The following is a 25,518-nucleotide window of genomic DNA, read 5'->3' as shown; positions in this document are numbered from 1 at the left end:
ATGGTAGATGATAATGGTAATTTCATTATTTTAGATATTACTGTTCAAGATTATAGGTTAACACTTGTAGCACTGTATGATCCAAATAAGGACTGTCCTGGATTTTTTCATTCATCGGAAAGCAAAATTTGTCTTTATCATGTTTATGAAAATTCGTTAGTTATAGTTGTTGGAGACTGAAATCTAGTACAAAACTATAGTATTGATACTCTGAACTATCAGACTGAGAATAATCCCAGAGCTCAAGTTAAAAGTCATGAAATGATGAATAATTCAGACTTACTAGCTAGATATTTGGAGGATACAAAATCCTACAGTTAAAAGATTTTCTTGGAGGGGCCTTAATAAAAAACAAGTTCGTTTTGATTTTTTTGTATTTCTTCCGACTTAACGTCGTTTGTTGTGACATAAGATATTTGGATAAGCTATATATCTGACCTTTCACCAGCGGGTTTGAGCTCAAATATATTAATCAGATCAGGAGAAAAGGGACTTGGAAATTTAACAATAGTTTATTGAAGGATATTGATTTTATAAACAAAAAGGTCAAGCATGATATTAGAGAGGTTATATCTGAATATGAATGCAATCCGAATAAAAATCTTGAAAACCTTGATAAGGCATACAAAATTAATTAACCAACTACTTTGGGAAACTATTAAATTGAAAATAAGGGGCACAGTCATTTCTTGCTCTTCTTTTAAGAAAAAAGAAAGAGACAAAATGGAGAATATGCTTTTTGAAAATTTAGAAAATTTAAACATCCTTTTTGTCTTTAATAATTCGGATGAAATTAGACTTGATATTGAAAAGACTGAAACATAAATTAAAATTTTAAAAGAAGAACAAATTAATGGAATTATAGTAACAGCAAAGGCAAAATGGCAAGTTGAAAGGGAGAAAAATACACGTTTCTTTTGTAATCTTGAAAAAAAAACATTATACAGAAAAAATAATATCAAAATTACTCTTGTAAGGTAATTAAGTTTACAAGATCTAACCGCTATACTTAGAATAAAAACATTATTTTATGAATCTTTGTACAAAAGTTCTAACCCAAGGGATGAGGAGAATGCCACATTCATGAATAAAAATAACCCATTCTTAAATAAATCTGGCAGAAAAGAGATTAATTTCTGTGAGGGTTAAATTACCTCAAAAGAATGCAGTATTGCCCTTTAAAATATGAAAAATTTAAAGTCACCAGGCATAGATGGATTTACTGCAGAATTCTAAAACATTTTCTGGAATGACATAAAATGTCCACTTGTCAATTGGCTGAATAAGACCCTTACAAAGGGTAATTTCTCAGTAAGTCAGCGACAAGGGTTAATAGTATGTCTACCAAAGGATGGAAAAGAAAAACACTTCATCAAAATTGACGTCCAACTACTTTACTATGTGTTGACTCTAAATAAGCATCTGCTTGCATAGCAAATTAATTATAACCTCTTGATAGATACATTAGAAGAAGAAGATATTCCAGGATTACTATTACTGGTTAACTTTGAAAAAGCCTTCGACATGGTCGAATGGTCCGTTATTGAAAAAATCTTTAGATTGTTATGGTTTCCACACTTTGTAGACATTACAAGTGCAATTTAAAATAATAGACATTTATCAGAATTTTTTACTTTGGCTGGGGGGGGGGGGGGGGGGGTTAAACAAGGAGATCCTATATCCCCCTATCTCTTCATCCTTGTGTTGGAAATTCTTAGTGCAGCTTTCAAATATGACCCAAAGCTATCTGATGTCACAGTAAACGACTCAGAGTTTTTACTAAGTCAATATGCAGATGACTCCTTTCTGATTCTAGATGATAATGAGGAATCTCTTGAACAAGCATGCACATTTTTGATAACTTTGCTGCTTGTGCTGGTTTGAGGGTAAATGGAAATAAAACTGAATCCATATGGGTTGGCTCAAGATTGGGCAGTAATGAAAAACTATTACCAAATAAGAAATTATCTTGGAATACATCAGGAAAGTTTAAACTATTGAGAAGTCGCTTCAATCTCTTAAATGAGGATAAAACTTTAGAAATCTATACAGAAAAAATTAAAAGCATAAGAAGTCTTCTCAATTTATGGTCATACAGAAACATGACATATATTGGCAGAACCATAGTTATAAAAACTTTGGCTCTCCCACTTTTGGTACAGGTTCTGACAGTACTTCCAAATCCACCAATTCCGGTTATGCAAGAAATACAAAGAATTTTCCTAAAAAATTTATGGGATAGACAACCAGACCAAAAAAAAGGAAGATTATTATAAATAATTATGATGAGTGAGGTTTAAAATTCCCCCATATAGAAAATTTGGTTGTCCCTAAAATGTCATGGCTTTATAAATTGGTAGATCACTTGAATGTTTCCCCCTGGAAAATTGTATTATTGAGTTATATAGAAAAACATGGAGGGCATAGCATATTGTACCTAACAAAAGAGGGTATGGAAAAAATTGCACCAAAGATAATCATTTTTTGGAAGGACAATATTCTTAATCTGTCTAAATTGAAGCCAGCAAAGGTGAAAAATGAAAACAATCCCATGATTATTCTGATCAACCCATTTAGCTGAATATTAACATTAAAATTAGTTGGAAAGCTATTTATTTATGAAAATTATTGTAATGATGGTATATTTTTTAAAAATAATCTAATCTCAGACGAAAAAAACATACAAATATTTGAACAGTTTGAAACTCATTATGCAGTTAAAACCAATTTTTGTTGAATATTATGGACTTGTTAGTGCAACCCAGGTATCTAGAAGAAAACAATTTCAGATCAAGGTAGATAAGTTATTATTGAAAATGATATTGTAGACAGACTTAAAATGATAGAAAAACAATGTAAATATTTTTATCAACTATTTCTAGAAAATATTAAAGAAAATCCATCAAGATCACAACACAAATAGTCTAAAGATTTATAACATATTTTAAATTGATGATTGGGGGATAATGTAATCGATGGCATTTCCTGCAACAAAAACACTAAACTTCAAAATGTTCAGTGCAAGTTATTACATAGATTTGTATCCACAAACTATTTTCTATATATATAAATGTGGTTTAACAGAAACAGAATTCACTTTTTGCACTGAAACCAAAGAAAGCTTACTGCATATCTTTTGGGAATGTATAAACAGCAAACATATTTTGATAGCACTTAAAAATTCATTATTAAAATGTGGTTTTAGCCTTAAAAATATAGAGGCAAAAGATGCTATTTTTGGTATTGGGGAATTTTTTCCCCCATGTAATGTTGTACAACATATAATGTTGATTTTACAATTTTATATTTATAGCTGTAAAAATTCAGGAGAAAACCCTTCTGTTCAAGGAAGTATTACATATTTGAAATACTGTATAAGAATAGAACAATATACAGTGAATTTCTTATCGCCTACACAAAAAGAATATATAGATATAAAATGATTGCCATTACAATCTGTCCTCGGTGATTTAAATATTCCATAACTAGTACAAACATTATAATTATATTTTGTTTTATGTCTTGCTATTTAGAGTTGAAGTAATATGATAATATCTTTTAAGACCATATTTAGAACTGTCCATGTGTGTAATCCTGTTTGATTGTTTTCTGTCTTTATGTCAAAACAAATTACTAAAAATAAAAAAAGTAAGGAAGATCAGTTTTTCGGAATTTTTTAATAATGTTTTCCGATTTTATATATTGAATGATAAAACTTTATTATGATTTAAAATTTGAAATATTTTTTTTTTTCAGAAGGAAAAAAGTTATAAGCTTTTTTATTTGGGTCTGTCAATGTCAGCGGTGGCCTGGTCAGGTCAAGTTTTATGAAGATTTAAAAAAGTTTTCAATATTTTTTCCGATATTTATGTCTTAAATGGTCTAAATTTATTACAATTCAGAAGTTTGAGAAAGATCGGTGACTATGTGTGCCGAAAACGTTTACGTATTTACAGAGAATGAGTATTAAGAATGTTAATTATATTATTGAGGTTACCGTAGTGAATTTTTTTTTCAATCTGCTATAATATAAAAAACGGAAGATGTGGTATGATTGCCAATGATACAACTCTCCACCTGAGATACATTTTTTGGTACATTGTTCTTAGATTCAAGAGTCCCTAGTTCAGACAATGTACAACTTGCATTTTTTTAGCATACAACTTCCACATTTATTTCTTTATTTTAAATGCATAAGTAACAGTAAGTAAAGGGTGAAATAACATGTAAAAATATTTGAGTTATGTGTTCTAAGGGAAAGTAGTGATTTGGTCCAGTTAGAAAACCAGTATGCCTGAAGCTGTCGCACTGAATCACAGACCCCGTACATAAAATTATCAATGCTTTAAGTTAGAGATGATAGACTTTTCTATAAGTTTGTTATAATTGGTCACAAAAGTAATACACTAAACTGTAAACATTTTTTTTACATATCGCGTTGTGATTTTTTTAGTTTTGCATGTTTGTCTAAAAGAAATGCACTACGAAATAACTGTGTTCTCGGGCCATACTATCCAATCATAGGGTATTAGAGTATATTGTAGTTAAAATTAGCTACCCAATAGTAAGATTAACCAAATGGTGACATCAAAAATTTGAAAAAAAACAACAAAAAAACTTTAATATGAAAATAGTTTATTAGAAGTTTAACAATCGTAAAAGCATGTACAATGTTGCTGAAATGTTAGTTCGAGACCAAAGTTCACAATATCATCAATTTTGATGCGTTAAGATACGTGAAATACATAAACATTAATTTTGGCAAATTCTTTGATTAAGTTTGTGATACATCTTTTTGAAACCTTTTAAACTGTCGATTATACCGCTGCAAGATATTATAAACCACATTTTGTTTATAAATGAATCTTTCAAGTAAATTTTGTTTACATTGCTCCAATTTCTTGACAAAAAACTGAAGCAGCAAAGCAAATCAACAAAACATGGACCCAGTCATATGCATAAATAAAATCGAGAATGGAAATCGGAACATTTTGAATGAATACTGTCCATGTTAGTTGTTTCAAAAATGATATGATAAATTTCGTGTCCAGAAATAGAGAAGTAACAACAAAAATATGATAGCTATTTGTTGCACTATTTCATGATAAATGTTGCCAAACAAAGTTTGTTTTAGATTTGAGTGCATTTGTTTGATAGGTCCCATAAATCCGCACAAGTCATGTAAACAATCTAAAGATCATATGAGGAATTTGAGGTTCTAACGCAGACAGACAATAAATCACACGCAAACGTTCCGGAAATCACGCATTGATTGGTAAGCTCCGTATTGAGCCGCCTATTACACAATCATATCCTTCTCATTGTACAACTGAAGGTAACCGCAGAAAATTTATAACCCAACGTACAAGTATATTAACTTTGCCACGATTAGGCTTTGAAAAGTTGAGAATACTACCATATTTTAAAAATGAAGCATGTTTCTGACAAAAAAAGAAAAAAAAAGATTGCGGAAAAACAGTCCTCCAAACCGAAAATAGACTGTCTGCTGCATAAGTCTTATCTTCAAATTTGACACAGATGGATTACTTAAAACTTGAATGTATATATACGTGATAAATTTTATGCTAATATATATTTGATAAATATCTATTGAAATACTAGTACACTGCAGATCTACTTAAATACCATCAATGCCAGTTCAAATTTATAGATCCTAGAAATCAATACAATACTTACCTTCAGGAGGTAAAGGGAGACCAAAAAAATGTATCATTCATCAATTTATATCGTTTCTTTAAAAAGGCGTCGGATAAGGCTTTATATGTTTACCAATGATACTGTGTAAGGGAGATATCTAAGAAAGAGAACAATAACCTGCATGTACGCTAAAGTCAAACATATCTTGCGTATTCAAAATGGAGATAAACATACTGCTGAAAACTGTAGACCTGCATCTCTAAAATAAGCCCATCTCTCTAACCTGTATCCTTAGTAAATCACTAGAACATATAATTGTATCATCCATAATGAAACATCTAGACATTCACGATTCACTATACCCACTGCAGCATGGTTTTAGATCAAAAGTTAGGTGTGAAACACAACTTTTAACTTTTACACAGCAAATACTTGATTATATGGCAAACGGTAAACAAACTGACGTAGTTGTCATGGATTTTTCAAAAGCGTTTGATAAGGTGGACCACCTAAGACTTATCCTAAAACTGAAACGCATGGGAATAAATAACAAAACAACAAATTGGATAGAGGCATGGTTATCACATAGATCCAAAAAAGTAGTTGTTGACAGTCACACATCAAATAGTTGTCCTGTATTGTCAGGCGTTCCCCAAAGCTCTGTTCTCGGACCATGTCTGTTCTTAATTTACATTAATGACATGCCAGACAACCTCAAAAGTAATGTTCGCCTCTTTGCAGATGACACAATTGTGTATCTAACAATTTCATCATTAGATGACTGTCACACCCTTCAATCAGACCTACATAAACTGGAACATATGGAGCAAGAATGGCTTATGTCCTTTAACACAGACAAATGTGAAATCATCCACATAACAAGAAAACATAAACCAATCATCTATAAATACACATTACATAATCATATTTTAAAATCAACAAACAAAGCAAAATATCTTGGCGTTTCCATCACAAACGATCTGACATGGAATTCTCATATAAATGACATCACGAACAAAGCAAATGCATCACTGAGATTTCTTAAAAGAAACGTCAAAACTAACAGCATAAAAACAAAAGAACTGTCTTACAAAACATACGTACGACCAAAAATAGAATACTGTAGTGTCGTCTGGTACCCCTGGCAGAAACAACAAATACATAATATTGAAATGGTACAGAGAAGAGCTGCCAGGTATACACTCAACCAATACAGCTATCAAAGCAGTGTAACAGCCATGCTTAAACATCTAAGATGGCCAACATTACAACAAAGAAGAAATCTTGCATCCGTCACCATGCTATATAAAATTCAACACCAATTAGTCTCCATCCCAGTAAATACATACCTAATACCATCTAAAGAACATAAATTTATATAGCCATTCTCTCCCACAAACTATCATTTATATTCATTTTTCCTAGAACAATAAGGTTGTGGAATTCCCTACCATACCAAGTAGCCTGTAGCCCAGACTTAGAAGCTTTTAATTCTGGTGCAAAACCACATGTATTGCTAAACCAAATCATGTTTTTATCTATTTTTTAACATCATTAAACAATGGTTTCAAATATGGCTTTTCATGCAAATCCTATTTTCCTAGGGTCTCTTAACTGATAATGTCATCTCAGATTTCTGTAAAGTTTTCGACAAAATAACCCATGTCCATAATACACTACTTTCAAAAATGGTCGAATTAGATTTTTTAAATATTAAACGACGACAAACGACGACGGAGGACACATATGACGACAGACGACGACTGAAGACGACATATGACGACAGAAGACGGACAACGACGGATAACAAGTGATGAAATAAGCTTTCAGTGGACCCTTTTGGCCAGAGTGAGCTAAAAATGCTGGAACAAATAGAGTGATCAATAAAAATGTAAAGTGGGTGGTGCATATTTTTGCCGTTTTGCTATTTATGTAAAATTAGTGTTCCTTTAACAAGCACTAGCCTAAATAGATGGAAAAGGCTGTTTGTAATGTTCGAGCTTTTGATATTCATCTTTACCCCATTTCCAAGGTTTTCCCCACATATAAAGAAATATGCAGGTGTTTTTAAACAATCTTAAACAATCGATGTTAGTAGAAATGGACGAATTGTGCGGCGAATATGGGTCACTCACTATAGGACAAAAGTTTTCATCCGAACCCTCCCCCTGAAAATCAAATGGTTGCTCCCTTATAAGTATGACTTTGTGAGACATTACTTACAACCTTTATTATGATGTACTTAGTCGTACATGATTTAAATACAGATACACTGTATGTGTAATATGGTCAACGGCAATCTTGCTGTATCAGTTATCCGTGATGATATCGATATCACTCACAGTTGCAAAGGCTTTATAAGACCTTTAATATATATGACATCTCGTCATCGATGTCAGTCAAGGTTGCAAAGGCTTTATAACGCCCTAATCTGTATATAGTCATGCCACATAAAAAACATTTACGTGAGGTATATAATAAACTATATTACCTGTATTGCTTTGTAACTGAGAGACGTCACCTACAATCTGTAAGACTTTATTTTTTGTCTATGTGATACAATGTACGCGTGAGAAATGAAGAATAACTATGTTTACGACACAAACTTGATTGCCGACAGCGACACTACCACACGTAAAGCATACTAATGAATAACATAGCAGTTACTGCGGACCCAATTCATCAGATCGGTACAAAACACACCAAGTATGAGTACCGACCTACCAACGAGAAAACAAACTATTTTGCCATATATATATGTCCATTACTAAAATATTAATCAAGCATAAGTAAAGTATAATAAAAGAACCTGAATATGTACGAAGGCAACGCAGGATTGGAGAAAAACGGATTTTCTTTATTCAAAATTATATATGATTAAGTGTAACGATTTTTCATTCTTTAAACCTTGTATCTCTCTATTTTTAATTTGGTCACTAATTAAACTCTGGTTTTTGTTTTTCGTGACCGTTATCTATTATCTTATTCTATATAATTTAAGTCTAGGTGAATTCAAATAATATATGCACTTAATGTTTTTATTTCAAGGGATATGTTTTTATGGCGAAGAATCGTGGTCCAAGGCAAAAGGATTAAACATCAAAATGTTTTTCATGATCTAAGTTATTTGTTTCGCTAGTATTTTTCTTACCCATTTTGTTATGGATAATTTCATATTGAAAGTTATATAATTAAAAAAAGTATAATTGTTTGAGTACATAACGATACAAATGCAAACGTTTAGTCTCAATATTGTTTTTTTAAGTTACACCAATCCCATCTACTTCGGAATAGAATGTGTGTCCTTCTGTTTTAATGAAAACACTATAGTCTGCTCCAATCATCCTGAAATTCTGCATCACTAGCTTCGACCGAGACTTGGCGATAAAGGACACTTTTATAATAAGATGAAGTAAATAGTATTTCAGAATTTATTATATCATCATTATGTTTTGTCTCATTGTAGAAGATAGACCTATTGACTGTAATGATATTCCTGACACATATCCAAGTGGTGTATATAAGGTGTTTCCAAATCAAACAGAAGGATTTGATGTTTATTGTGAAATGAATTCTGACGAAGGACACTGGACGGTTAGTTAGATTAGAGTTACGAAATGATAAAACAAAAAGTATTTAAGACTCTATAGTGGCACGTACAAAGATGTAAAGCATTAAAGAGGGCCCAAAATTCAAAAACGTTGTCTTAAATACGGCTAAGGTAATCTATGTCATGTATAAGAAAATCCTGAGTCTTTCGAATAATTCATACTTTTAAAAATAGTAACTTTATAAAAATGACCATAATTATAATTGAGATGCATGTCAACACCGAAGTGCTAACTACTGAGCTGGTAATTACCTTGCTTAAAAAACATAAATAAAACTGATTTTTTGGCAAACGCATACATCATTTTAAGTATTTACTCCCTGAATCGAAGTCTACCATCGTAAGTTAGGAAAACATGTATAATTATTATTCAAAAGAACAGATTGATAAACAAAAAAAACTTAAGAGAACCGTTAAAAAAACAACAGATAATTCAAAAGCGAATAAATAAAAAAAAAAATAAACACCCTCAAAAGTCTAGCACTTTTCGCAGTTTAATTTGCTTTGCTGTTGTTGCTACATCTTAAAGAACAAGGCGTATTCTGATATTGACAGAATAGACGTTTAACATGTTTTTACTTTAAAATCCTCAGATTTTGATTACCGAACCTTTTCTAAGATTGTAATGCACCACTCATATCAAATTGACTTATTTCTTCTTACAGGTTTTTCAAAGAAGAGAAAACGGCTACGTTGACTTTTACCGCGGATGGAATGAGTACAAAGCAGGATTTGGGAACCCGAGTCATGAGTTTTGGCTCGGTTAGTTTGCATTGATTAAAAGCATTTACAATTATACTAACCATTATTTGAAAGTTAAATCAATTGTCTTTTTTTCAAATCCGGTATTTTATTTTTAGTTTCTGTACGTTGATTTAATTATACACCTAGTCTGTCCCAAACTGTAGTGGGTACTATTTTCATTTGATAAGTGCTTGACGGCAGTAGCTTAATATAAAATATCTGAATAAAGATTTCGTCACCAATCAAAACAGGTTAAGAACATGCAGGGATATATCAGTTTTGTTCATGGTTTCTAAAGAAAATCTTTTGATAGAAAATATCATCAGACTGACCACGTTAGTCATGTTAGTACCGGTTTCCTCAACATTGTCAATAACAATTCCCTGTGAAATGTGTTATCCTAAGGTCCGAAATATCGTGAGGCTAAATCAATCAAATGGAAATAAAACTTCAAAATACTGAAGGATTCAGTCGAGGATTATGCCGCGTAATCATGGTAATTGGCTAAGCGCAAGTAGAAAGCCGTAAATACTCTTCCCAAATAGACAAAGGCTGTATTATAAGGTCGTTGATACAAATCAGAGTTGAGAAACTAAATGGGTCTATCCATATCCATGATACGTCAATCTTCAGAGACCCAAAATATTGCAAAACTACTGTCCTACTTTCATGACAAATGTGTTGTTGTCCCTGCAGATAAAGCCAACAAACAACATCGTGTGTGTGTGTGTAAAACTCATTACGTGAACTGCTTGATATTCGGTATTGACAATTCACTTGTTATCTAAACATATAACCTCACGACATTTACTAAAGAGGAAATCCTTGATAAGCATAGGTCTGTTCTATGTTCCTTCTGACAAAACAGAGGATTTTAGCTTCCAAACTGTGAACTTTCCATTTCTATGTAGCAACAATCCAGAAGCGTCTGTATATGGAGTATATATCTCCCAGTTAATACGAAATTCCCAGGCTTGTGTCCTGTCATGATTTCTATGATAGAGGGTCACTGCTTAAAGGGAAGCTATTTAATCAAGACCGGACCAATCACGAGCTGGTTGACCGTTATGGAATAACCGTTTCACAGATGATATCGATATGTTCCTAACGTCGTTTCTACAATCCTTTTTCCTTTGCATAAATGTGACCTACCGAATAAGGGTGTTCGCCAGGTTTATAATAATATGAGCAACACGACGGGTGTCACATATGGAGCAGGACCTCGATATATACCGATATATTTAAACTAATCATCCCATATCTTTTTATATTTTTTAATTTGTCTATTTTAGGCAACGATAATTTGCACTCTCTAACTTCACAAAACAACTTTGAAATGAGGATTGATTTAATCGATTTCGACGGGAACACTGCATTTGCAAAATATAAAGTGTTTTCGATTGGAGATGAAAGTTCAAAGTTCAAACTAACCGCTAATGAATACCATGGTACTGCAGGTACGTATACAATTATGTTCAGGTTTGTTTTAACATTCAGAGTTAGTTTTTGCTATGTGTCTTGTCAATATGCCTTTTTATGATTTTTTGTTACATATATGACGTGGCTCTGTACATCCCGTCACTGTGTTATTGTAAAATGGTAAATTTGTGTATGCTTGTCTTTAATGTTTGCTTATATACTTGGTCTATATGTATTTTGTGCTTCTTTGTCCCATATGAGTATGCTTTATTTTAGTTATTAAGATTATAACAAAATGTTGACCACTGTATATTTGACATTTGTTACCTATTAAATCTGTTTGTTTTGTTCACGCATCGTTGTCAATATAATGGAATTTGATGCGACTGTCATACAAGTTCGAGGTTAAGCCAGCTATAAAACCAGGTTCAATCCACCATTTCATACATAAAAAATACCTGTACCAAATCAGGAATATAACAGTTGTTATCCAGACGTTTAATGTGTTTGATCGTATGGTTTTGCAATTTGAGTAGGGTCGCTCCATTTTGAATTTTCCTCTGATTTCAGTACTTTTATAATTTTACTTTTTAGTTGTATGGGTACAATGTAATTAATTAAGCATGATTTGATTAGACGAAACGTGAATCATTTTATGGATAGAATGTTGATTTTTATTAAGGTTTATTAATTTAATTAAAACAATTAGCCTGGGATTTAAAAGTTCAAACAATCAGGATACCGGTATATCTCCTTTTTTCGACATTATATCTTATCTTCCTTAAGGAATTTATACCTTAACTTACTATTATTATGGGAAAAACTTGAGCAAAGCGATCCCTAACAAAACGGGGATGGGCTCACGCAAAGTGAACACTAAAATTGAATATGTACATGTAATAGTAAAAGTTCAATGATAAGTTAATATTGATATTAAAAGACCTCCGAACAAAAACGGGTGTTCAGATCCCCGAGCCCGAAGGGCGAGGGGATTTGAACAGCCCTTTTTGTGAGGAGGTCTTTGAATGTCAATAATAACTTAATCATTGAACTTTTACTGACTTACAAACCGTCCAAAATAGTCAAGAAAAGTACATAAAAAGAACTTGCAGAAACCTAATTCCTCTGAACTGGACGAGTCTAAATATGTTCAACTTAAATGATAGTTAAACAGTACTCAGACTGATATATACAACTAACAGTTACCAAATTGAAATGATAACGGACCGATTTAATGGCATTACATCATATAATTATTTATTTATGATAAAAAAAAAATGACATCTAAATAACACCAAATGATAATTTTACAAAATTAAGGGGGGAATTTATTCTTTTTTAGCCAACTTTTCAAAATAACGATTTCTTATATAATTAATCAGGCAAACAAAACCCCATACAGACCTCATTTATAACTGACCAATGAATATAATGCCCAACAACTTCATGCTATATATACTTGATGTTTTTGATCTATCAGTAATCATGAAATATATTCGTAAAGATCAGACCTTAGAAAACAGTAAGTAAACTCTTCCAACAATTAGCTACAGCTTGTTTCAGAACTTCTAATCGGACAGACCTAGATGTATAAGGTCCTTCACAATATTCATCCGGTAAATGTTCCTTTTGTTTCTGATTTGGAAATTTGGGAATTTTCCTGCATTACGTTAAATAATTAGTTTTGTCTATTCAGTCCAATTAATTAATAAATCTTGCTTTATTTGTGTTTTTTTTTAAATAAAAACTATGCATGCAAACTTCAATGAATAAAACCGTATTAAACTATGTTTCACTGGCCTGATCAAAACTTGTGAGGTGGGATATATTCGCAAGTTCAATGCATTATATGAAAACAAACTCTTTAATTTAGTCGGCCGTTATTCCCATTTCATTTCTAAATGAAGCAAAAACACCTGAAAACAAACCTTTTATCTTTCTTAGTTTTATCCTTGCCTGACAAAAACAATCATATGTTATAAATCGTATTAAAACAGTAGATAAGAACCATAGTAAAAAATATTTGAATTTGTTAATAAGCAGTCTATTATGTAATAAACGGAAGAGCCCCCCCCCCTCAAACAGAAACCCATAAAAATATATACTATAATCTATAAAACTATGGAAATTGTAGAAAGTAAAAACACAAAAATACTGAACTCCGATTATAGCATTTTACAAGATCTTGTCTTTGTGTGCTAAGTACTAGTACAGAGAAATCAATATAGTTGGTCGATTGTTGTTTGCTTTACGTCCAGTAGCAAATATTTTATGCATGTTCATGACTGTAAAGATTGTTGCCAATCTTTAATTTAAAAACAATATCTTTGGTTTCTGGATATTAAATAATGACTAAACAACTTTTAAAAGTATCAGAGATTATTATTATCAATAATAATAAATACAGGTAAATGGAATACAATATGTTAAAACGTTTGAATGTGTTTTTCGTGTATGCGTTATTACCTCTTGTATTCTTTCAAGTTTGGTTCAAATTCGTTTCGTTATAAGAAAAATCCGGTTTTTATAATACTTAGCACGCCTTATCCTTACGTGTAAGAATATAGTCCGTTGCCGGTCAAGGTTAAATCATGTACATAACTGTCAGTACGTACATACATATGAATTATAAAGAAAGCAAGCATAATTTCGTACGTCTCGACACCGATTCAACGATATAAAGCATGTAAATACAAGTAACTAAAGAAATGTAGGATTCATAACAAGCTAGAAAACAAAGATGTTATTCGAACGCCACATGTTGGCGGAATTTCGCAACGTTAAATCGGCAACTGTCAAATTTGCCGGGAACGACGTTACGTTTACAAAAAGGTACTGCCGCGATATTTAACGTTCACAACACTGCCCTCCGTCAAAAATAGAATTTCGTCTCGAAATTTAAATACCTACGAAAGATTAAATCATTATATACAATCGAACAAAATTTAAACAAGCACCTGCTGTCTCAATAGAATATTAAAATTAAGAAAATTTGTTTTTATCTAAATCACGAATAACCTACCACGATCTATGACACGTATACATAATGATTAAATTGTACGAACGGCATACAAAACAATATGCATATAAATAATATCAACAAATGTCTAGTTTTGTGTCTTTTCAATATAAATAAATGTTTTTTTTTAAATTTTCAACGTCTTCTTTTCCAACAACTTCACTGTATTATTGGTTCGTCTCTTTTTGTCCTCTTCTGTTCTTTGCTCCTTCTGTGTTCTCTTCTGCTATCTCGCTTCTGTGTCAACTTTTCGTCTTTTCTTCCGTTTCCTCCAATCTTTTTGTGTATCTCGAGTTACATGTTCCTCATTCTCAAATTCATTCGTAGTTTGGTCTAAATCTGTTTTATGTAAACCTTCTTTAAGTTGACTTATCTTTTCCTCCTGACAGAACATGTTTCCATCCTCTTCTGTAACTATAACATTTATAATTTCTTCAGTAACTGGAACATTTTCATCTGTAACACTTAAATTATCTTCTGTAGCATGTTGCAAAAGTTCAGGCAACATTTGGACATCGACCTTGTCCGTCTGATTACCCTTATAACTTGCACTTGTAATATTTCCTATATATTTACACATGTCTGCATGCGTACTTGCTACCATAATTTTTCTACTATCTTCAACAACTGGTTCAAGTATAGAATACCGGCTGGACAATAGTAGGAAATGACCGTCTGACTAGCATTTCTACTCTGGAAGCATATTCATGGATGTTTTCTTTGTCCTGTTTCCTTAATGTGTGCAATTCCTGTCTATACGTCTCTGGATATCCATGGTCACCAAATCTGTTTGACATAGCTGCACATAGCCCAAAGAAAGATCTTTTGGTCTCTGGTGAAAGGTAGGAAGCATAAACCATTGCCTCATCTTTCAGTGCGGTTACTAATTCAATGGCTTTAGTATTAGTATCCGATCTGTTGATCTCTGCAATAAGTTCAAATTGCATAAAATAGGCATTCCAGGGATCTCTGCCGTTGTAAAATGGCACTCTGTTTCTTCTCCCATTGTCTATCTTGGAGTTTTCATAATATGGTGCTGTTGCTGTGGTCTGCCATACTGTTGCCTAGGTAACCAGTTTGGTACTGAGGAATTGTTTGGAGACTGCTGGTAGTCTGGACGTTGCTGGATTTCAGGCATGACTGTACTCGTACAAGAATAGTTTGGACGATGCTGGATCTCAGGTATTGTCGTATTTGCATAGGCATATGATGGTTGTTGCTGGGTCTCTGACAATGTTGTATCCATGTATGTATGTGTAGAACGTTGCTGGGTGTCTGGCAATGTTGTGTTATTATAGGAGAAGTTGGACGTTGCTGGGTCTCTGGCAATGTTATACTACTGCAGGAGTTGGTGGAACGTTGCTGGGTCTCTGGTAATGTTATATTGTTACAGGAGTTTGTTGAACGTTGCTGGGTTTCATAACTATTTTGACTGCTGATAACAGGGTCAGATTTCATCTGAGGGAAATATTGAGTATTGTTTTTCATCTGAAGGTTTTCATTTCTTAATGCCTCTATTTCTTGTCTCATCTTTATTATTTCATCACTCTCACAAGATTTTTCTTTTGTTATAGTCGCTATAGCACTATCACTCTTACTTTGAGTTGGGAAAAGAAATGGGTTTGTGCTTACTCCTCTTTGAATATTATTCGCCGTACTACTAAATGGCATGGGGCTTGTATTTATTTCCCCCTGGTTTAAACTAATAGCCTGGTTTGAGGCTAAATAATTATAAGAAGTGACATCACCAAATGAGCAGGTACCAATATTTGTAGATGCAACAGACCAAATGGGAATGATTGGACTAGCTAATGTGGTAATTCTCCTACTAAGTGAATTGGACCCCTGTGGTTTACGAGATCTGTCTCTTAAATTATACATTTTACTTTTAATTGCTAAATGAAATCAAGAGTTTCAATTTACTAATCAACTTGGATTAAACTTTATCCTTGTTAATCTGGTACTTTTTCAGAATTATTCAACTTAGATTACCTTTTATCCTTGTTGAAATTGAAAAAGAATTTCCTATGTATTACTTTATAAACACCTTTTAAATTATGAATATATCTTATTTTGTGAAATAGACTATAATTTTTTCAACTTTGACCTTATCCAAATATTATTATCTACAACTTAGATTTATATTTATCCTTGTTGTAAAAAAGAAGCTTTTGAAATAGACTTTAATTTACAACTTTGAAATAGACTATAGTTTTTACAACTGGACCCTATTGAAAAATTATAGTCTAATACTTAACTTGGATTCAGCTTTATTCTTGTTAAAAATAGACTCCTAAATTCAAACTCAACTTGGATTAAAATTTATCCTGGTTGATAATGGCATTTACTTTTACTAAATTTAAACTTTCAACTTAGATTAAAATTTATCTTTGTTGAATTGTACCCTTAACTATTTTCAACTTGGATTTATATTTATCCTTGTTGATATATATTCTAACTAACTATATTATCACTTTTCAACTTGGATTAGAATTTATCCTTGTTGAATTTTAAATTATAACCTTTTCAACTTGGATTAGATTTTATCCTTGTTGATATAGATTCTGACTAACTAATATATTTTTTCCTTTTCAACTTGGATTAGAATTTATCCTTGTTGATATAGAATTTAACTAACTATATAATTATTTTTCAACTTGGATTAAACTTTATCCTTGTTGATATCTTTTAAACTCAATAACTATTTTATTTCAACTTGGATTAGAATTTATCCTTGATGAATTTAAAATTACTTAAATATATACTATAATCTAATTTATATTCACCAACTGTACTATCTATTTCTTTCAGCTTTTGTTGAAGTGTCTTTTTTTTTTTTTATGTGTAACCAAATATCATAAAATATGGACAGAAACAATATTATGTACTTAACAATTGCGTGCCTAATAAAATATTCACGTAGATTCTTAAAATTTTCTTAAAAAAGAAAGCTAAATTCGCTGCCACCAGTGTAAAGATTGTTGCCAATCTTTAATTTAAAAACAATATCTTTGGTTTCTGGATATTAAATAATGACTAAACAACTTTTAAAAGTATCAGAGATTATTATTATCAATAATAATAAATACAGGTAAATGAAATACAATATGTTAAAACGTTTGAATGTGTTTTTCGTGTATGCGTTATTACCTCTTGTATTCTTTCAAGCTTGGTTCAAATTCGTTTCGTTATAAGAAAAATCCGGTTTTTATAATACTTAGCACGCCTTATCCTTGCGTGTAAGAATATAGTCCGTTGCCGGTCAAGGTTAAATCATGTAAATAACTGTCAGTACGTACATACATATGAATTATAAAGAAAGCAAGCATAATTTCGTACGTCTCGACACCGATTCAACGATATAAAGCATGTAAATACAAGTAACTAAAGAAATGTAGGATTCATAACAAGCTAGAAAACAAAGATGTTATTCGAACGCCACATGTTCGCGGAATTTCGTAACGTTAAATCGGCAACTGTCAAATTTGCCGGGAACGACGTTACGTTTACAAAAAGGTACTGCCGCGATATTTAACGTTCACAACAATGACTATAACACATAAATTTTAAATACAATAGGTAGGTCGTACAATAGGAGGTCGACAGTGAGGTTGGACGTGAAACTTTAAAATACCACTGGAAAATGAGGGCATATTGAATAAGGACAGAAATTTAGACTTGAAACAGCTGGCAATATTCGGACCACTCAAATAATAGGTGTAAGAGTTTTTAATTTGCCGAGAGCGTTGATCCATAAAATCTACCCTGAAGTCGATCATTCAGGTTGACGTGTAGTTTACAATATAATTTCACGCATCCAATTTAGGTTAGATACTTTAAGCTTGCTTTTGTAACCGTGAGAATTCTGTGAAGGTGTATTCTGTATTGTTCTTTAGTTTTTGGTATGATATTCTGTACTACCGATCACTACCGCTCTCCTGGTTGGTCTCGTGTGGGGGTGTTTGACTCGAGAGCGGGAGTTAAATTGTTCGAATCCCGAACGGGTCAAACAAAGACGTTAATTCAATTGTTATTCTATTTCAACGCTAAACACGTGGCATCTTGGAGTAAGAGCACAGACTGGCCGGCTCAGAGTCGGAGATGTGGGCGGATCGGGTGACTTTTCTTCCTGTGAACTAATATCTTATGAACTTGCACGATAAAAACAAAAAAAAAAAAACGACCCAGCTTGTCAGTCTAGTAAAAAAACGGGCTTAATACTCTTATTATATTTATATGTTATCGTCCTGAATATCAAATGTATTTGCCGCTGGTCGTCATCCATTAACATTATTTATTTTACCGTTATAGTAACAGTGAAGCGTTTTTCTTTTACTGGTTTATATTACAACTTCTTAAATTTTCACCGATCAAAATTAAAATATGGCAGGTGAAATTTTTCAACCAAACACTTGTGATTGTTGGGATATCTTTGACGGTAAATAATATTAAATCAATTGTGCCTTTTCGGATATATAATATTTGACGAAAAATATTATTGAATTAACTCTGTATAACTATTATTTAGTCATAGGTCGGTTTTGAGCTTATTATTCTGTATATACACATCTTTCTATAAAAAAAGACCGAATGTTGACTCTAAATATTTTTTTAACTGTGTCTTTGGGTTGCTGTCGCATTAATGTATACCTTTATCTCCTTTTATTTAAAACCAAATGATTCGCTTCGGTACAGAAATATTGACATCTCTGAAGCTCTCCCGTCCCACAGTATACCCTTGCTAAATGGGTGCGTTCGTTTGGCTTATTGGATATATAAATACGCAGCTTTGTCCGATCAAAATATAATATGAATGCATATCCGATGCCTGGTGCAGTGAGAATTTCACGCTATCTATACCTTAAAAATACGTAAGAGGGAAAGACGATCTACGCACGAGTTGAATGATTGAAATGTGTAAACAACAAGAAAGGTCAGCTAAATCTTTTCAAATAAATCGCATGGCTGATTTTAAGAAACATTTTTTGTGACTTTTGCTAGAACAATTATAGTAGATGAAAAAAAAAATATAACAAAACCGACAAGCAAGACAATACAAAAAAGTCAAACGCCCAAAATAAGTTGAATCTTTTTATAAATTGTTGTCAACCTTTTTTTATCATTTTTTTTGCTTTTGTGACAACTATTATACCAGTCTGAGATACAAATAAACTTGAAACAGCAAATTTTGTCACCTAGACGTGACAGCCGTCATTGTAAGCTTCAATATATGAGTTATTGCCACTCAATGAAGATTGTTTTTCTGTTCTAGTCCCCTCCCCTATTAGTTTTGATGGAAATTATACAATGTAATCCCTGATGTGTACTACGACAACGTTTTTTAATGTTAAAAACAAAATGCAAAGAGAAAAATGATAGAAGAAATGATAAGATTTACGCATAAAAATTCAAATGTAAATAATAATGAAATATATAAAAACTGGAAAACTGTTTGAGACTATAATCAATTGAGGACACATGATTATACATCACTAAATGAAGCTGATTAATTGATTGCTCCTTTGTGTACAGTGGCAAATATGTCATGCATATGCTAGATGCCAAGTTCATCAATATGAAGCAAATCCTTACAAATTTAGAGTGGCACTTTTTTTACAATAAGGCAGAGCGTTCGCTAGAGGTAAAACGTATGCCGTATACGTAATAGAATAGATTTGAACCATAATGATCGAACTCTTAAGTTAAGCTATTAGCCCTAATTCACTCTTTTTTCTCCACGATAGACGAATGCCATAAATAAAACGGCATGAATTTACAATCGGCCACTATAAGTAAATGAGATATGGACTTTTTTATAAATAAATTCCTATTGCAGCCAACATCTCCCGGTTCGGAACACTTTAACTGTTACAGATTATTAATTCCACAAAATACCGCCTGATTATTGATCGGCGATATTTAAGCGACCAAAATCATTTTGAATCAAACAAATTCTTAAATTGTAAATTAAGGTATTTTGCTGGGTGTTTTTTCACAATCCTATTTCGGACCCCCTGACTTTAAGAGGGCGTATCTAATTTGTCATGCCCAATTAACCTTGAGTAAATGAACGTCAACTTAAAGACCTACATCGGGTAAATAAGTTCGAGGTACAATAAGTAGACAATAGAAATCCTTTGTGAAATGAGATCGTCCCAGGTTTCTTAGATAACTATTTTGCGTTGAATAACAATGAAAAATGCACGAGCAGGTTTGTAATTTACATTATTACACATCCAGCTATTTAAATGTTCCTCTAAAAAACAAGAGCAAATACAAATCAGTAAGGTTCAATTTTTTATGGAGTTTTTATAATTTCAGGTAACAGCTTGGCACATCATAACGGCCATCGTTTCTCAACGAAGGATAGCGACAACGATAACCACCCTAATCACTGTGCTACAATGTTTCCTGGAGCCTGGTGGTTCAATTACTGTGTAAGATCTGATCTGAATGGTCAGTATTTTCAAAAGACTCCAGACTCCGCCCATCAAGGAGTTTATTGGCGTTCATGGAAAGGATCAAACTATTCTTTGAAAGGATCATTGATGATGATGCGTAGAGTTTCAAACTACACATTATATTTTGTTTAAAAAATTAAAAGTATTTGATGTAGTAGTTTCCTGTTAACATCGGACTAGACATTACTTCGGCAGGGAATTAATACAGATTACATGTACACATCGATAATCTCTAGATCAAATTTGATTTATCCTATACTATCATTTGACTATCACACTTATACTACACTAAACATCTACAAACTCCTATTCGTTATTAAAGTACATAATATCTGTACAACTATGCAGCTTTAGTTTGTGTTTATAATTGACATTGTTATTAACCATGTTAAAAGAGACAGGTTTATGTTATAGATAATGCATATTTTAAGGTTTTTCTTGTCGTAGAACACACCGAGTTTCTTATCATCTACATTTCACCTGGATAGATGCACGCTTGATAAAGCTAGTTGGTCTAGCAAAATATTGCGTTTATTTTCATCATTTTGTAAATATTTTAAACATTCTTATATTTAGTGCAGGCGATTTGGTGTCACGATATCACAGTAGCATGGGTTCGAATCCCGGCGAGGGAAGAACCAAAAATTTGCGAAAGCAAATTTACAGATCTAACATTGTTGGGTTGATGTTTAGACGAGTTGTATATATATATATATATATATATATATATATATATATATATATATATATATATATATATATATATATATATATATATATATAGACTCTATAAGAATCAACCAACCAGTAAACTTAATAGGTATTGGATCATCAAAATTGACAATACTACACAAACAGGAAAAATTATATGAGTCTAAAAGATTGTGAGCCGAAATATTTGCAATTATTGTATAATTTATATTATCTGTTCAGTTTTTCCATCTTTGTGCGATGATATTCAACACTTTTTAGTGTTTTGTTTTCCATCTATTTATCGGTATTGTTACACAATCTTTTAGACTCATATATATATTATATATATATATATATATATATATATATATATATATATATATATATATATATATATATATATATATATATATATATATATATATAAGAAAATTATTAAAAGATAATAACGGTTTCAATGCATCACTTTTTTACTAGTACTTTCACTGCTTCCGCAGATCTTCAGGTAATGTGACTTGTATATAAATAAAACAATTGATTGACGTTAACAATAGTATGACGTTAACAAATACAAGGGAGACTACTAATGTCATTTTAAGACTTTAAGAGGGTGTCCATGGAAAAACCAGGCAGTGGATGGCACATGACATATTTTGTTTTAAATTTTTTTTGATCTATTTCATATCACAATTTCATTCTTTCTTAGGGTTAAATTTTGTTTTTTTATTAACAACAACAAATAAAGAGAAAAAAATACATAGAAAGCACTGCAAATTCATTGAAAAGGGGAGATAACTCTTCATTTTGTACAAAATTTAGTTGCGTTGTTAGTGAACTTCAAAATCATTTTCTGATCCATCCACTGTTGATACAAAAATATCTTTGACATATACATCCTTTGTATGATATAAACATTGCTTTGGAACTAAAAATTCAGTGGGAAAAAAATTATGTTGTGCCACCCATATCATATGATTTGCCTGATATTTACTTGGACAGCCTCTTAAAATGTTACGTTAAAATTAAAATATCATTTATCATTTAATCCCGGGTTGAGAATGTTTATGAATAATTCTTCTTTCTTCTCCGGAGAAAATCATTTTGACGATTGACCATATACAATGGAAATATTTTAAATCGTCCATTAGAACAACGATGGAAATGGTCGTTTGCCCTGATGAGTGTTAAATCTTCATGGTTGGTTTGCTGTCTATGTAAAGTCATTCTAGTCCGCAGTTCATTTTTTGTCTCTCCAACATAGAATTCCTCACAATTTGAACATATGATAGAATAGATGACGTTTGAACTTTTACAAGACATATTAATTTGCTTAACAGTAAAATGTTTTCCATTTTTGAAATAAATTGAACTTCCTACTATTAAATTTGGACAAGTCATACAACGTTTATCGGTACATTTTTTTACAATTGGTACAGTTTCATTAAAGTCAAATTTTGAAGATGTTAAATATATATATATATATATATATATATATATATATATATATATATTGATCGTATCTATGTCAATGAGTTTGAAACGAAGGCTACAACTCGCAAAGTTAAGGATTTCATATCTTGACATGAATCTAGAAAATTACCGACTAACGTTCAGGAAAAAAAACTAAACTGATGACAACAAAGAAGATTATTTATTTTTTTCAATATCAATTTTTAAATTTCTTGGCAGAAAAAAAAAATAGCTGCACCTGCAAATAGAGTAAACACCTATGACTTTATACGATATTCTAAAATGTCCGTTTCCACTCATAGTTAATTTGTAAATGGGTTGCTGTTGTCGAATTGTTATTCCTTTAAATGATATCCTCATAACTTGGTACATTGTTATTATTTTAAATAGCAACAATTGAATTAATTGAATTTACACAGTATCCAATGTCTACGGATCTTATAATGGCTGCCTACATAATAAAAAAAAAGTGTTTCACTTATTCTGATTTATTTTATTATTTTCTTAAGGATGTACTTAGGTGATTTAAGTTAAAATTTAATAAATTAAGAAATCAAAATTGATACTTTAGCTGGAAGAGTATTAGTTAAGGATAGAAATAAGCTAAAAATAAATATAGGTCATGGTGCTCCTTTTCGAGATATCTGATTTATAAAAAATAGCGGAAAAGGCTGACTCGGACTTTTACCTTATATTTGAATTGGCATTATTTGGGTCTCAAATCAAAAGTACGAAAGTTAAGAATTTGCTTAACTTTTGTCAAATGACCTTTTAATGAGCTATTAAGTCTTCTGTATGTTAAAAAATAAATAGGTGTAATGGGGCAAAATATTTTACCTTGCATGACATGGAAAAACGCCAAGGATTCCGAACATTTCACACTTATTCCGAAACCTCACCTAAGTACATCCTATAGTCAAATCTAGTTTGATTAGGGAACACGTTTTATGTTCAGATGATTTGTATGGCTTATCTGAATAAATTTTCTCTCATGAATACGTTTTTTGTTGTTAGTTGTTTACGATTTTCATTGAATTCTTTTACATTGTTTTGATAGGAGGCTACTGTTTTGTGTTTCCAAGCGTACATAATTGTAGTAAAGTTTAAGAAAATTCATTTTCATCCAAATGGAAACCTTTTTGCTTTGTACATGCTCATAAAATGGAGGATGTCTCGCTTATCCCTAGAAAATGTTTGTCAGATAATAATTAGAAATAAAACATCAATTGAACCACAACATATAAAAAAATTCACTAATCATATGAATATAGACATGTAGAATATAATTATAGAACCACAACTTATAATCAAAGAGCCACATCACATGACAACAGCACAATAACATACAAATAATGAAACCACAACTTATAGCTCAAAACCCACAAGGAATGACAATATGTAGAAATTGTCTCGATATATTTGAATTGTTATCCAATGAATAAAAAAAAATCTAAATAAAAACTGGCTCATCACTGATGTTGTCGATGGCTAGTTAAATTAAAAACACAAAATAATTAATTGACTTTTAAATAAGTTCTGGGGAATCCGTCATATAGCTTTCAGTTTAACATATTTTTTTCGAACAACATTAAATACAACATGATTGTAGTTATACGCAAATAGGTTCGATAACAATATTGGTTTTATATTAATCTTTCTCCCTGTCAATGGGAAAAAGGAAATTGTTGGCATTATGTTACTAGGATATGTGTCTCAAGGCTTTAGCCTATCGTTTCCGAGGTAAGAAGTCATTATTGATCTAAAAAGTTGGTTGATATTCAGTGGAAACAAAAGAGTTTGGGAATAATTATGTTCCTAAAGTAGGAAATAAATAAGTTACTACTATCTGTTCTGATACATTCATGAACAGATTTTAATTTAATGAGATTAATTGCATCATATAAATGTTCATTAAAACTACTGCTTTCCAATGCACAATATGTCTGGCATGAGTTGTTTTTATTTTCCTTATATATGTAACGTTTAATAACAGTTATTTTATCTTGTTATCAAATCTTGGTTAAAACCTCAATTTCACATTCGAAAGTTAAAAAAAAAGAAGCTTATTATAACATGTATAAATTTTCCCCATTTTCTTCGTTTCCCAGACCGAATATTACTTATCATTCCTTAATGACTAACGTTGATCAAAACACAAACAAAAGTTTTAAAAAAATACTGGAGAATGTGTCTATGAGACACGGTATGCCTAGCTCGTTCATTATATTGGTTTTAAAGCAAAATATAATAACATTCAGATCATTTAAGTGTGAAATATAGGTTAGAGTGACCTCATTTACAGTGTTTATATTCAATACTTCCGAAGATCTGTCCACTGACCAAATAGCAATGCCTTATTATGTCTAGCATATCGGATATGGACCTAATTGCAAAATTTAAACAAAGACATTCATGCGTAAAATATAAGTAAAAGTGACCACATT

The 25,518-nt window shown here is 31.6% G+C and overlaps 1 protein-coding gene across 1 annotated transcript; it reads left to right on the top strand.

Moving 5' to 3' along the window:
- On the top strand, window positions 1-21,065 carry LOC143084221 (ficolin-2-like). The gene is made up of 5 exons (XM_076260631.1): window positions 1-16; window positions 9,125-9,252; window positions 9,934-10,030; window positions 11,305-11,469; window positions 20,772-21,065. Exons 1-5 carry the CDS (start codon window positions 1-3, stop codon window positions 21,041-21,043), a joined length of 678 nt encoding a protein of 225 aa, XP_076116746.1. The 3' UTR covers window positions 21,044-21,065.
- The last annotated feature ends 4,453 nt before the right edge of the window (window positions 21,066-25,518 follow it).

Source organism: Mytilus galloprovincialis, chromosome 7 (genome assembly GCF_965363235.1).
Source record: "Mytilus galloprovincialis chromosome 7, xbMytGall1.hap1.1, whole genome shotgun sequence".
NCBI classification, from domain to species: domain Eukaryota; kingdom Metazoa; phylum Mollusca; class Bivalvia; order Mytilida; family Mytilidae; genus Mytilus; species Mytilus galloprovincialis.
The sequence above is the reverse complement of the archived record's forward strand: the minus strand, read 5'-3'. Positions and strand labels throughout refer to the sequence as shown.